Source organism: Mobula birostris, chromosome 15 (assembly GCF_030028105.1).
Source record: "Mobula birostris isolate sMobBir1 chromosome 15, sMobBir1.hap1, whole genome shotgun sequence".
NCBI lineage: Eukaryota > Metazoa > Chordata > Chondrichthyes > Myliobatiformes > Myliobatidae > Mobula > Mobula birostris.
The window spans coordinates 20775462-20788326 of NC_092384.1; the positions used below are offsets into that span (position 1 = coordinate 20775462).

The 12865-nt window shown below is 44.6% G+C and overlaps 1 protein-coding gene across 2 annotated transcripts in view; it reads right to left on the reverse strand.

Moving 5' to 3' along the window:
- Positions 1–12865, reverse strand: part of pla2g15 (phospholipase A2, group XV) — a 59692-nt gene that overhangs the window by 19350 nt on the left and 27477 nt on the right. For both annotated transcript variants that reach the window (XM_072279426.1, XM_072279425.1), the window contains exon 3: positions 7049–7167. In XM_072279426.1, coding sequence (XP_072135527.1) covers positions 7049–7167 — 119 coding nt within the window. The remainder of the gene's footprint in view (positions 1–7048; positions 7168–12865) is intronic.

Consider the following 12865-nt stretch of genomic DNA (forward strand, 5'->3'; position numbering starts at 1 on the left):
TTCTTCAGTGGGTCGAATCAATGTGCAAAGATTGGTGTTGATACAGCCCTTTTATCTCATTCAACTGGAAACAAAGTCTTTGATGCCTTCTGACAGGACTCATGGGCTCAGCTGCCTTTTTGATGTTAATTTGCAGGCTTGCTGGAGCTGTGGGTCACGTCCCAGGAAAGCTTAACTTGTCACAAGCTCATGACTCATCAGAAGCTCAGGATTTTTCCTCCACATCATGGCGCTCCAGGCATCTCGGCTAGGAAATTATTTCAATAGGAAAGCAACTACACTGGCTAAACACCAACGGTTGTCAAATCAATTCTTCCAACGGTTTGCATGGATATATTGTGCATTTACACAGTGATGCCAGTGTGGCAAAATAACTCCGTGCTCCTCACAAGAGTATCAGCAGGCTAAATCTGGCTCAGACTGGGAGATTGGGTCACTGACCAAAAGTACGCATAGGGACAATTTATATACGCAAAACATTTTAAAGGCACCAGGCAGTAGTCAGTATGAAAAGGAAGAAGAGTTGGTGAATCCTGTGGGATGGTTCCCTGAACAGGCATTTGGCAGAATTCCTGTTACCAGAACTCAAACAGGCACCATAACCTCACTGGGAGACGGGCTGTTAGTGAAAGTGGCCCTCCCTATCAGATCTTTCACGAGCCTCGCTCTTGAAGGATGCTGCCTTTGAGATGGCTGTGGATCGTCCCCCTCCTTGTAGATGGTACATTTAGCAAGGAGGTCTGGAAAAGAATGTAATGGTTCTACTTGAGACTCGCCCTGAGCAGCTGCATAACAGACGGTGCTGGGACCTGGGATACACACCGAGACAAACGTCTGTCGCTGGAAGATCAGCAGCTTGGCACAAGGCACGCTTCGGTCTGCCCGAAGCCCACTGGCTTTCCAGTGCCAGTGAATGCTGCCAGCTGGCATACTCCAGAGGGCAGGCGTCCATGCTGAGAGGGGGACTAAAGTTTGGTGTAGCCACTACAGAAACTCTGTGGGGAATGAGCATAGTCTAGGGCCCTACTGAACATTTCATTGCATGTAGAGAAATGTGTTTACCAATCCTATCTATTATAATATGAATAAAGTACATTTTTGAAATAATTTTTAAAAGTGAAACTACTGGATTTAATGGCACACTGATGCTGTTGGCACTCCCGCCTGGTTCTTCAGCAGTCAGCCTGCTTGAGTTCATTAATAACCCCCAGGGATGTGAAATACAAGTTACTCTTTCTAAACAGGTAAATGTGTGTAAACCCAGGTTTGCTTGGCCCCACTGTCATAGGGCAGCACAGTTAGGTAGTGGTCACCGTAACACTATTACAGCGCCATTGCTATCTGTGAGGACAGCAGGTTCTTCCCTGTGACTGGGTGGCTCTCATTCCCTCCCACATTCCAAAGGCATTGAGCTGCAAATCGGAAGTCCTCAACAGATCAGGCTAAGTACAGGTAGCACTAAAAACGTAAGTGAGTCAGGTGGGTTTTTTGTTATGACCTGGCTGATTAATGTTGCACCATTAATGTTGATTAATGGTGACCTTTTCCCCTCCCACCCACTCCCAGAATACGTTGAGGTTTGATGTTCCTATATTATCAGACCCGGCCAATGGATTGCTGATCCAGTAACTTAACTACCATGTTAATAAAGGTCCAATTTTCAAACAAGATCATTGAACTAAGCCCCTGCCCCCTCAGTGAAGGGGAAGGTGAGCAACACACAAAATGCTAGAGGAATTCAGCAGGTCAGGCAGCATCTGTGGAGGGGAATAAACCCGGGGTCCCCAACCTTTTTTGCACTGCGGACCGGTTTAATATTGACAATATTCTTGCGGACCGGCTGACCAGTGGGGGGGGGGGGGGGGGGTGGAATGTGGTGGTGGGTAGGGTTGCCAACGGACAAGAGTAACAGTCAAATACGTTGTGTTTACCCCGAGAAAGACTACAATGACCATGAAGCCTTGCGCGGGCACCAGTGCACATGCGTGTACCTGCCGATTTTTTTCTACAAATCGTTTCTGGCGATTCTGTTCGGGGGGGGGGGGCGGCACTGTTAATCACCACCGGAATTTAGGTGATAAGTGGCTAGTGCACTCACATTTCGTTTCTAAAAGGGTTTATCTAACGAATTTAATATTAAACACACAGCGCATATTTTCCTCGCATGAATACAGCGATAAGTCAATTATCAGCGGAGGCCAGGGGAGCTTGAAGTAAATGTTGAACGAACTTCCAGTAAGAGTGGTACAGGCAGGTTCGATATTATCATTTAAAGAAAAATTGGATAGGTATATGGACAGGAAAGGAATGGAGGGCTATGGGCTGAGTGCAGGTCGGTGGAACTAGGTGAGAGTAGCGTTCGGCACAGACTAGAACGGCCGAGATGGCCTGTTTCAGTGCTGTAATTGTTATATGGTTATATAAGTCACTTACCAGTCAATAGCATCATAGCATTTTAAGTAACGTTTGGATATTAAACACACCAGTGCAAATTTTCTCCGTATGAACCTATAAGATCATTGCAACACACCAATATTCTGAATCAGTGGGAGCCCTGGGCTTGTTTTCCTGCAACAAGACGGTGCCATCGAGGGGTGATGGGAGACAGTGATACTCGAAGGGGATTCCTTATGTCCAGTCTATTCTGCAATTTAGTTTTCGTTGCATTCATTGCAGAGATATGTTGGAAATGGAAGCAACGTTTTCAGTGCTTTCGTGGCTATCTCAGGATATTTAGCCTCGACTTTGATCCAGAATGCCAGCAGAGATGGTATGTCAAACATACTTTTCAACCCACCGTCATTTGCAAGCTCGAGGAGTTGATCTTCTTCCTGTGTTGACATGGATGACGTGAGGGTAATGACCTCGCGTGCATTCAAGCTCAACAGTGCGCGTGACAGGGAATGAGGAAAAGTGCAGGTGACTCATAGCGCCAAATCATATCGCTTCCTCGCGGCCTGGTAGCGCATGCTCTGCGGCCCGGTACCGGTCCGTGGCCTGGTGGTTGGGGACCGCTGGAATAAACAGTTGACGTTTTGGGCCAGGACCTTTCATCAGGACTGGAAAAGAAGGGGGAGGGGAAGGAGTACAAACTGGCAGGTGATAGGTGAGATCAAGTGAGGGGGAAGGTGAATAGGTGTGGGAGGGGGAAGTGGCAAAGGAATGAAGGAGGAATCTGATTGGAGAGTGGACTATGGGAGAAGGGGAAGGAGGAGGAGCAGAGGGAAATAGAAACATAGAAACATAGAAAATAGGTGCAGGAGTAGGCCATTCGGCCCTTCGAGCCTGCACCGCCATTTATTATGATCATGGCTGATCATCCAACTCAGAACCCCGCCCCAGCCTTCCCTCCATACCCCCTGATCCCCGTAGTCACAAGGGCCATATCTAACTCCCTCTTAAATATAGCCAATGAACTGGCCTCAACTGTTTCCTGTGGCAGAGAATTCCACAGATTCACCATTCTCTGTGTGAAGAAGTTTTTCCTAATCTCGGTCCTAAAAGGCTTCCCCTTTATCCTCAAACTGTGACCCCTTGTTCTGGACTTCCCCAACATCGGGAACAATCTTCCTGCATCTAGCCTGTCCAATCCCTTTAGGATTTCATACGTTTCAATCAGATCCCCCCTCAATCTTCTAAATTCCAATGAGTACAAGCCTAGTTCATCCAGTCTTTCTTCATATGAAAGTCCTGCCATCCCAGGAATCAATCTGGTGAACGTTCTTTGTACTCCCTCTATGGCAAGGCTGTCTTTCCTCAGATTAGGGGACCAAAACTGCACACAATACTCCAGGTGTGGTCTCACCAAGGCCTTGTACAACTGCAGTAGTACCTCCCTGCTCCTGTACTCGAATCTTCTTGCTATAAATGCCAGCATAGCATTCGCCTTTTTCACCGCCTGCTGTACCTGCATGCCCACTTTCAACGACTGGTGTATAATGACACCCAGGTCTCGTTGCACCTCCCCTTTTCCTAATCGGCCACCATTCAGATAATAATCTGTTTTCCTATTTTTGCCACCAAGGTAGATAACTTCACATTTATCCACATTAAATTGCATCTGCCATGAATTTGCCCACTCACCCAACCTATCCAAGTCACTCTGCATCCTCTTAGCATCCTCCTCACAGCTAACACTGCCACCCAGTTTCGTGTCATCCGCAAACTTGGAGATGCTGCATTTAATTCCCTCATCCAAGTCATTAATATATATTGTAAACAACTGGGGTCTCAACACTGAGCCTTGCGGTACCCCACTAGTCACCGCCTGCTATTCTGAAAAGGTCCTGTTTATTCCCACTCTTTGCTTCCTGTCTGCTAACCAATCCTCCATCCACATCAATACCTTACCCCCAATACCGTGTGCTTTAGGTTTGCACACTAATCTCCTGTGTGGGACCTTGTCAAAAGCCTTTTGAAAATCCAAATATACCACATCCACTGGTTCTCCCCTATCCACTCTACTAGTTACATCCTCAAAAAATTCTATGAGATTCGTCAGACATGATTTTCCTTTCACAAATCCATGCTGACTTTGTCCGATGATTTCACCGCTTTCCAAATGTGCTGTTATGTGATGATAGGCAAGTGATGAGAAGGATAAGAGATGTGTAGAAAAAGGGGAGAGGGAGGCAATTACCCAGAGTTAGAGAAATTGACCTTCATGCTATCAGATTGGAGGCTACCCAGATGGAATATGAGGGGCTGCCCCCCCAACCTGAGAATGGCCTTATGGCAGACAAAGTGAAGGCACTGGATGAAGTGGTCCCCAATCTACATTGGATCTCATTGATGTAGAGGAGGCCACATTAGGAACAGCAGATACAGTAGATGAACGATTGTGGCACTATTAAAAGATAAGCATCAACGGCTTTTGCGAAACTTGACCAATATCGATTTCCTCAAGAATGACCAAACAGATCACTGCCGTTTGAGAACCATGTGGTCTAGGTTAATTGTCTTAATTTCAAAGTTCAAAGCTCAAAATTTAAAGTATATCTACAACCTTGAAATGTGTTTTCTTTCAGGCAGCCAGAAATCAAAGAAACCCAATAGAACCCATAAAAAAAAAGACTGTCAAACACTCAATGTGCGGAAAAAGGAACAAATCATGCAAACAATAAAAAGCGAACAAATAAAACTCAGAACTAAAGTTTATGAAAGTGAGTCCATAGCCACGAAGCCTGTTCATTGCTGTGGGCAACCTCAGAGCATCAATTCAGCACAAAGATGAGTAAAGCTCATGGAGTAGCTAGCCTGTCCCTCACTTCCAAACCCTTTTCAATCTAACCCTGCCAAACACTGGCTCACTCTTCGCTCGAACCCAGGCCGTGCCACCTCGATTTGGCCCACACCCGCCTCACTGCTGCACCTTCAAGACTCCAGTTCACTGAATTCCCTCAGAACACCGCAAAACTGCCAAGTGGTTCAAAAGCACAAGTCTGCAAGGGAAGATACAGGCTACTGAACGCAGTGGCTGTTGTCCAGAAATGATGTGAGTAGTTGAGTAGTAGATCTGTTTGCTGCCAGTAAAGTGTCACCATATCTCACCAGCGCCATCTTAAACCGGAGTGACCTTTCAAGTATTTCCCTGGCTTTGAGAGGAACTATTTTTAAATGCTACTCTGCATTCACAATAGCTTCGTGTTCCCCTCCTTCCCTGTACCTTGGGGCCATTTTTTCTGCCTCTCTCAGTCTATCCACAAAACGTACTAGAACACCATATGGCGATTTCTGTGACCTCTGGGACAATGCTGCAAACAATTCTACGGGGTGTCACACATTCCCCTAAAGCAGCAGCAAGAAACAGAACTTGGAAACGACAGTGGAAAGTTTTGAAGTTACGCAGCCTCTTCCAGAGAAAAGTTTTGCAGCATGCAAGGATTTTGGCTGCTTCCTGACACCTTTCATTCACATCTAACACACAAGCACATGAGCAAAGATGTGTCCGTGTACAAGTTAACCTGAGCACTCCACTGGGCAACGATAAATCCATTTGCTGCTCCAACTATAGCTTACCCTTTTTGTCCTTGAGAAATCCCAACTAATGCCAACATCTGGCCAAAATGATATTGTAGAAAAGCTTTAAGAAAATGTGTCATTGGAGGGCGGAGCAAAGTTAAGATGGCGCTAAACGGCGACTCATTTGCTTGCATCTTCGGAAACAGTTCTATTTCCATCTTTGATATCTCTTTTCAAGCTTCCTTTGAAGACCCTGACCTGGAGTTACACTCTGACTCCTGTTCTTTACAGAATGGGACCTGCTCTCAGGGCCTCATGGCTGGCTGCTTTTTGATATCCCAAGGATGCAGCCTGGAAGACTAGCATGCCATCAGGGTGCCAGATTTTCCTGGCTCTGGAGACATGCTGATTTGAAGCCAGTGCCCCTGACCGAGGCATCACGGGAGAACATGGAACATTGGGAGTAGCAGGTTATGTGTCCAGAGACCGGAGCCTTGGGGTTGACTCTCTGGGCACAGAACTTGGAAAAAAGCAACGCAACAAACTTTTAACGTCGTTGTTTGTCATGCCCCCCCCCCCCCAACTGCGAAACAAGGACACCCCTTTTTCCCTCCTTCGGGGGAGAGAGAGCCTGTGGTATGTTGAGTTATCAGGTGAATGAGTAGTTTTTGGGGTACTGCAAATCTGTGTCTTTACTGATGCTTTGCTACATGTTTGAGTGCTCGGTGGAGGGCGCTAATGCTTTTATGCTGGTGGAGGGTAGTTGTTGCCTTGCTGCTGCTTGTGTGCGGGAGGGAGGAGCTGGGGGGGCGTTTGGGATTCTAACGTTTAACTGTCATTCATTCTTTGGGGCACTCCTCTGTTTTCGTGGATGTTTACGAAGAAAAAGAATTTCAGGATGTATAGTTGTATACATTTCTGACATTAAACGTACTTACTGAGAAAATCTTGTTCCAGGCCTTTTGCTTTCTACAAACCCTGGCAAATTATGCTCTCCAATAGATCCTGAATGGGTAATTTAGAACCCCTGTCTGAAACATTAATGGCTGATGCATCGATCCCTCAATCCACATTGAACTGGACTTACCCACAGTTCTTTTGCTGGGATCCAGGAATTCCAGTGGGTAGGTTTTCCCGAATCCGGGAATTCTCACGTCAACTCCAGGTGGCGTTTCTGTTTTTTTTGTTGTTGTGTTGTAAACAAGCCTACAAACCAAAAAAAAAAAATTATTTGCTTTTTCCAGTTGCCTCCTCACTTAACCCCTGCCTGCAGACACCAATAGTTCTGAAGCCTTTAAACCCTGCTTTGACACTCAGACTGTCAGAGTTGGACCTTTGCCCAACATGCAGATGGAAAACCTGTCACCACCCAAGACTCGGGTTGACATTAAGGGCATTGGCTCACTCGCTTTAGAAGGCAAATTCTCACGCTAATGGAGCTAAACTGCTAAAGGTGCATGTTAGCCATTAAATGTCAGTCAGCATGAACTGTCAGCCATTTCAATTTAAAAGTCACCTTCAGTTCTTTTGAGCAGTAAGCTTCAGGATTCAGTCAGACAGAATTTCATCCTTTTGGCCTTTATCACAATAGCTCTATCAGAACTTGCCCCTCATCAAAAATGCGATATTGTACTTGAAAACTGCATATCAAAGGATACATGGTTACATTCATTTGGCAGTTACATAAGCTAACATCTTCTGACGCCTGGAAGAGGGCATTAACAAGCAGAAGACAGGATATCCTTACTGACACCATCATATTCTACCCCTATGGAGATTGGTTTAATGTGTCAAAAACACATTAAGGGAGATAATATTATTGGTAAACTAACACTCCCTGGAAGCTGCCTCCAGTAGAGTTTGTAATTAAGCCATCTGAACTTAAAGGATCAATTTTAAAAAAGACTGTGGAATAATTTGCCTCAAAATACTTCATTCAAATAGCCTCAAAAACCTGTTTACTCTATCTTCTCAGTTTAGTGAAGTTTAAGCAGAGAGCAACATGGGACAGTGAACAACTTTATATTTGATCATTTCTTTATTTATCTTGAGCTACAACACAGCCTTTTGAGTCATGTCACTCAGCAACCCCCGATTTAACCCTAGCTCGATCACAAGGCAATTTACAATGACCAATTAACCTACCAAATAGTAGGTCTTTAGACTGTGGGAGGAAACTGGAGCACCCAGAGGAAACCCATGTCGTCACGGGGAGAACGTACAAACTCTTTATAGGAGCTGCGGTAATTGAACCTGGGTCGCTGTCACCGTAAAGCTTTGTGCTGACTACTGTGCTACCCTGCCGAACGTCTCTGTACCTGCTTTTGTGAGAAACTCAATTTACAAGTCAAAAACTTTCAGAAATTATGTTCTACGACACCCAAGTCATTCTCCCAGTGAGAAGCTTGAAACTTGCATCTTATTTACACGGTTTGGTGCAGTACACAAGATTTATGTGGTGATGTCTTTATGATTTGGAACTTCTCATCAGGTTGCAAGTTTATCCAGTTGAGGCCCTACCACTGGCAAAATCTTCTGCGTGGTTGTCACAGCCCAGGAGTAAAAGTTCACATCATGTTGCATTGACATCAAGCATAAATTTGAAAAATCCATATACAGGTAGGTCTTATATTTTTAAAAAAATGAGCTTGGTTTGCCACACACTGCAGTTTTTAAATGTGCAATAATTGCAGTAAATCACTTACAGTTAACTGTTCCAACCTAACTAGTAACTTATTTTGAAACAAAAGGCATCATTGGGTTGCTCAATGAATGTTAAGCCACAGTTTGTCACAAAACCCCACTCTTGCTTGCTTCACAGTAACTCAGCAGCTTCTTTCACCAAATTTCCACCTTTACTGGCTACAAAATTAATACAGAGAACATGTCAGCCAGCCCATGAAACCTGCATCAAAGAGGAAATTAATTTCTGGACAAAAGAGACCCTGCAGATGCTAGAAATCTAGAGCTCCAACTTCAATCCCACCATCAGACCCCCAGACAAGGAGAGTACCACTGTAGCCTGGCAGACATACCTGGGATGCCCAGAAATAGTGGAACGTGCTCCACAAATCCAGATTTATCTTTTAAACTCGACAGCCCTAAACATCATTTCTTTTCTCCCTGTTTAAATTCCAAATTCTCACTGTTTGCTAGTTTCTACGGACTGTTCTACAGATACTTGGCCCAAGACATCTGGGCAACTTTTAGTAGATCACCCCTTTCCCTTTGGCTCTGCACAATCATCAGCTTGGCTGTTAACGTATCGTTCATTCACCCTTCCTGTGGGTTGATACAATGGGCTCAATCACATCAAGGCTTCAATAGAGCAAGAAAAGAATGAGTTATTCCTCTTCCTCGTAGGGATGTTTCCTTATATCCTTTACCAGATAATGCAATATCGCTACCCTTAATCACATAAACAACAGTGCAGAACTCTGATGCCGAGTGGTAACTATTGTCTTTCATCATTTCCTCTGATCTCCTCATATGCTCACTTAGAGGAACTGGTTACAGAGCTCATTTCCTGTTCCCAACAAATCTCACCTCTGCAGAGCCCTAAACCATCTGATATTTTCCCCAGCAGTTATTCTTTATGCAGCTGGTTCATCAGTCACTCTGGTCAGGCCATTACGGGCAGGTGCCTTGTACCAAACCCAGTTTGCCCACCGTGTCCCTCCCCACCAACCTACATGGAAACCTAGTCCACCACTCATTTTGGTGCCTTGTTGGTATTTAAACCTCACCATGGTGATGCCACTTCCCTATAACTAACTTACCCCAGCACTTCATCTATGACCCTGCACCCCTCCGACTCTGGTTTCTGAATAATCCACACTTTCTTCCAACTTTGGCAGCCTTGGTCCAATTCCCCAGAAACTCTGCCACCAAAGTCTCTGATGCAAAGCTGCTCTTTAAAACCCACTTCAAATGCGCATGTGGTCCCTCCTCCCCATATTACTAACCAGAAAGGCACAGACCAATGGCTAACATCGACTGCATCTCCCTCACTGCCTAGGGAAGATGGTGCTGATACTGCCTTGAACTGCTCAAGTACACATGGCCAAGGTCCTCTCAAAGTGATATTAAATAGAAAGTCCCAGAATAATGAAAGTAACCCTCTCCAAACTCCTCTTCTTTTTGTCTCTGGTGATGAAGGGACAAGAATTCAATGCCAGGATAGTCGATGATTTAGAGACTTTTGTGCTGAGCCCTTCTCACGAGGCTGCCAGCTATGTCCTTCAGGGTGCAGAGTCTGGGTGGTTGGAGATGTTTACTGCACTGGTGGTTGCAGAGTGGCCACTTGTGTAATGGGGTGAATCCTGAAACAAGCAAACTGCCTGTTTTGATAGTGTCGAGCCTCACATAATAACAGGGCTGCACTTATCCAGCTGTAAGTATAGGAAGTTCTAACACATTGGTTGGTGTCTTGTGGTTTGGTGTGAACACTGCTGGGAGTGAAGAGATGAGTCATTTGCTGACTATATATTATGTTAACCACATTGTTTCCACGACTGGTCAAAGGTGGGAAATTTGATCATGAGTATCAATGGACTGCTGGGACTCTCCCTTGGTAACAATGACTATTGCCTGAGCCTTGTTGCAACCAGGCCTTCCTTTATCATTTGTAAAATTGTAGTCACAATTTTTTCCATTTTTCCAAAACAAGTTTTATTTTGCCAGACCAGTATTTGCAACCAGGTCTCACTTACTTAGGGAAACAGAGAGAAAACAATATCCGCCTAACACTGACTGCCTCCGGGGTAAAAAAAATACCTAGAGAATCTCACAACCTTGCTCAAACCATAAAAAGAGCTTTTGGCACATTGGCCTTCATACACCAAAGTACTGAGTACAGGAGTTGGGATGCTGTGTTGAAGTTGTACAAGACATTAGTGAGGCCCAACTTGGAATATTGTGTACAGTTCTGGTCATCTACCTATAGGAACAATACCAGTAAGATTGACAAGGTTCAGAGAAAATTTACAAAGATGCTACCGGGACTTGAGGACCTGAGTTATAGGGAAAGTTTGAATAGCTTAGAACTTTATTCCCTGGAGTGTAGGAGAATGAGGAAGATCTGACAGAGATATACAAAATTATGAAGGGTACAGATGGGGTAAATGCAAGCAGGCTTTATCCACTGAGCATGGGTGAGACCAGAACTAGAGGTCATGGGTTAAGAGTGAAAGGTGAAATGTTTAAGGAGAATATGAAGGAGAACTTCTTTACACAGAGGACGGTGAGAGTGTGGAACGAGCTCCTAGTGCAAATGGTGCATGTGGGGTTGAGTTCACCGTTTAACAGAAATTAGGATTGGTACATGGATTGTAGAGGTATGGAGGCCCATGGTCTGGGCGCAGGTCGCTGGGACTAGGTAGATTAATAGTTTGGCATAGATTAGACATGCTGAAGGGCCTGTTTCTGTGTTTTAGTGCTCCATGAACCGTAACCCAGGGCCTTCCCTTACTTTGTTACTGCCAAGAAACTCTTTGTGTCAATGTTCAGCCTGTTAATTCCATTCAGTTTCTCTATTTGACAGATGATAAACATTTGGTATGTTCGTGGCCGGATAAGCCTCAACTTCCTTTGCAAAACTTGCTTATCACTGAAGCATGTGACAAGCCACATGACAATCAGGAGTTATATCAATACAGGTCTTGTGAATAAACAGTCTTGTTTTATATCTTTACCATGACTTCGAAAGATAAACCTAGCAATAGCATGACTGGTTTCATTACCCTATTAGCTCCAACTGGGAAGACCTGGCCTATCGATAATGGTGTACACTAATCGTGCAGTCGGAGCTATGGGAGAAGGTCACTTTGGAGAATCAGAGCAGTATGGCAGCTGGCTGCTCTGTAAGCTTCACTGAACACAACCCACTCGTAAATAATGCAGAATCAAAATATTAATTTTTATGACAGGGGCACATTAAGGGATTGACTGCATTACACATTCAGATTCCCTCTGCTGTAGAATGTCTATTATTCTGGTTCCTATGGAGAAGAAATTTAATATATGCCAAGAATCTGGTTTCATAAAGTACACATTCCTTTGATGTAAAGAGAGAAAACTGGCTTAATTCGAGTAAGAGTGGAAAATAGTTTGTTAATATTCATTAGCAAAGCATCAGTGGGTGTTTATAAGTGTAAATTAAAACACTTACTTATGTTAAGTGCTGCTCATACTTGAAGAACTGTGCTTGAGATGCATTTACACAGTGACTACACTCAGGAGGATGTTGTATACACTGAGTGCATGTTCATTGTCTTCTACTGCTGCCCATCCACTTCAGGAATCGACCTATTCTGCATTAAGAGGTACTCTACTGCACACCACTGTTGTAATGCGCGATCACGTGAGTTACTGTTGTTTTCCTGGCAGCGTGAATCAGTCTATCCATTCACCTCTGACCTCTCATAACAAGGCATTTTCACCCACAGAACTGCTGCTCAATGGCTGTTTTGTTTATCCGCACCACTGCCTGTAAACTCCAGAGACTGTTGTGCGTGAAAATTCCAGGGAGATCAGCAGTTTGAGATACTCAAAGCACCCCATCCGGCACCAATAATCATTCCATGGAGAAAGTCACTTAGATCACATTTCTTCCCCATTCCCCATTCTGAAGTTTGGTCCGAACATCAACTGAAACTCTTGACCGTGTCTGCATGCTTTTATGCATTGAGTTGCTGCCACATGATTGGCTGATGAGATACTTGCATGGATGAGCAGGTGTACACTAATCGTGCAGTCGGAGCTGCAGGAGAAGGTCGCCCCGGAGAATCACAGCAGTAAGGCAGCTGGCTGCTCTGTAAGCTTCACTGAACAAAACTCACTTGTAAATGATGCAGAAGCAAAATATTAATTTTTAAGGTGGGGATCTCAACCTGATTGCATGAAC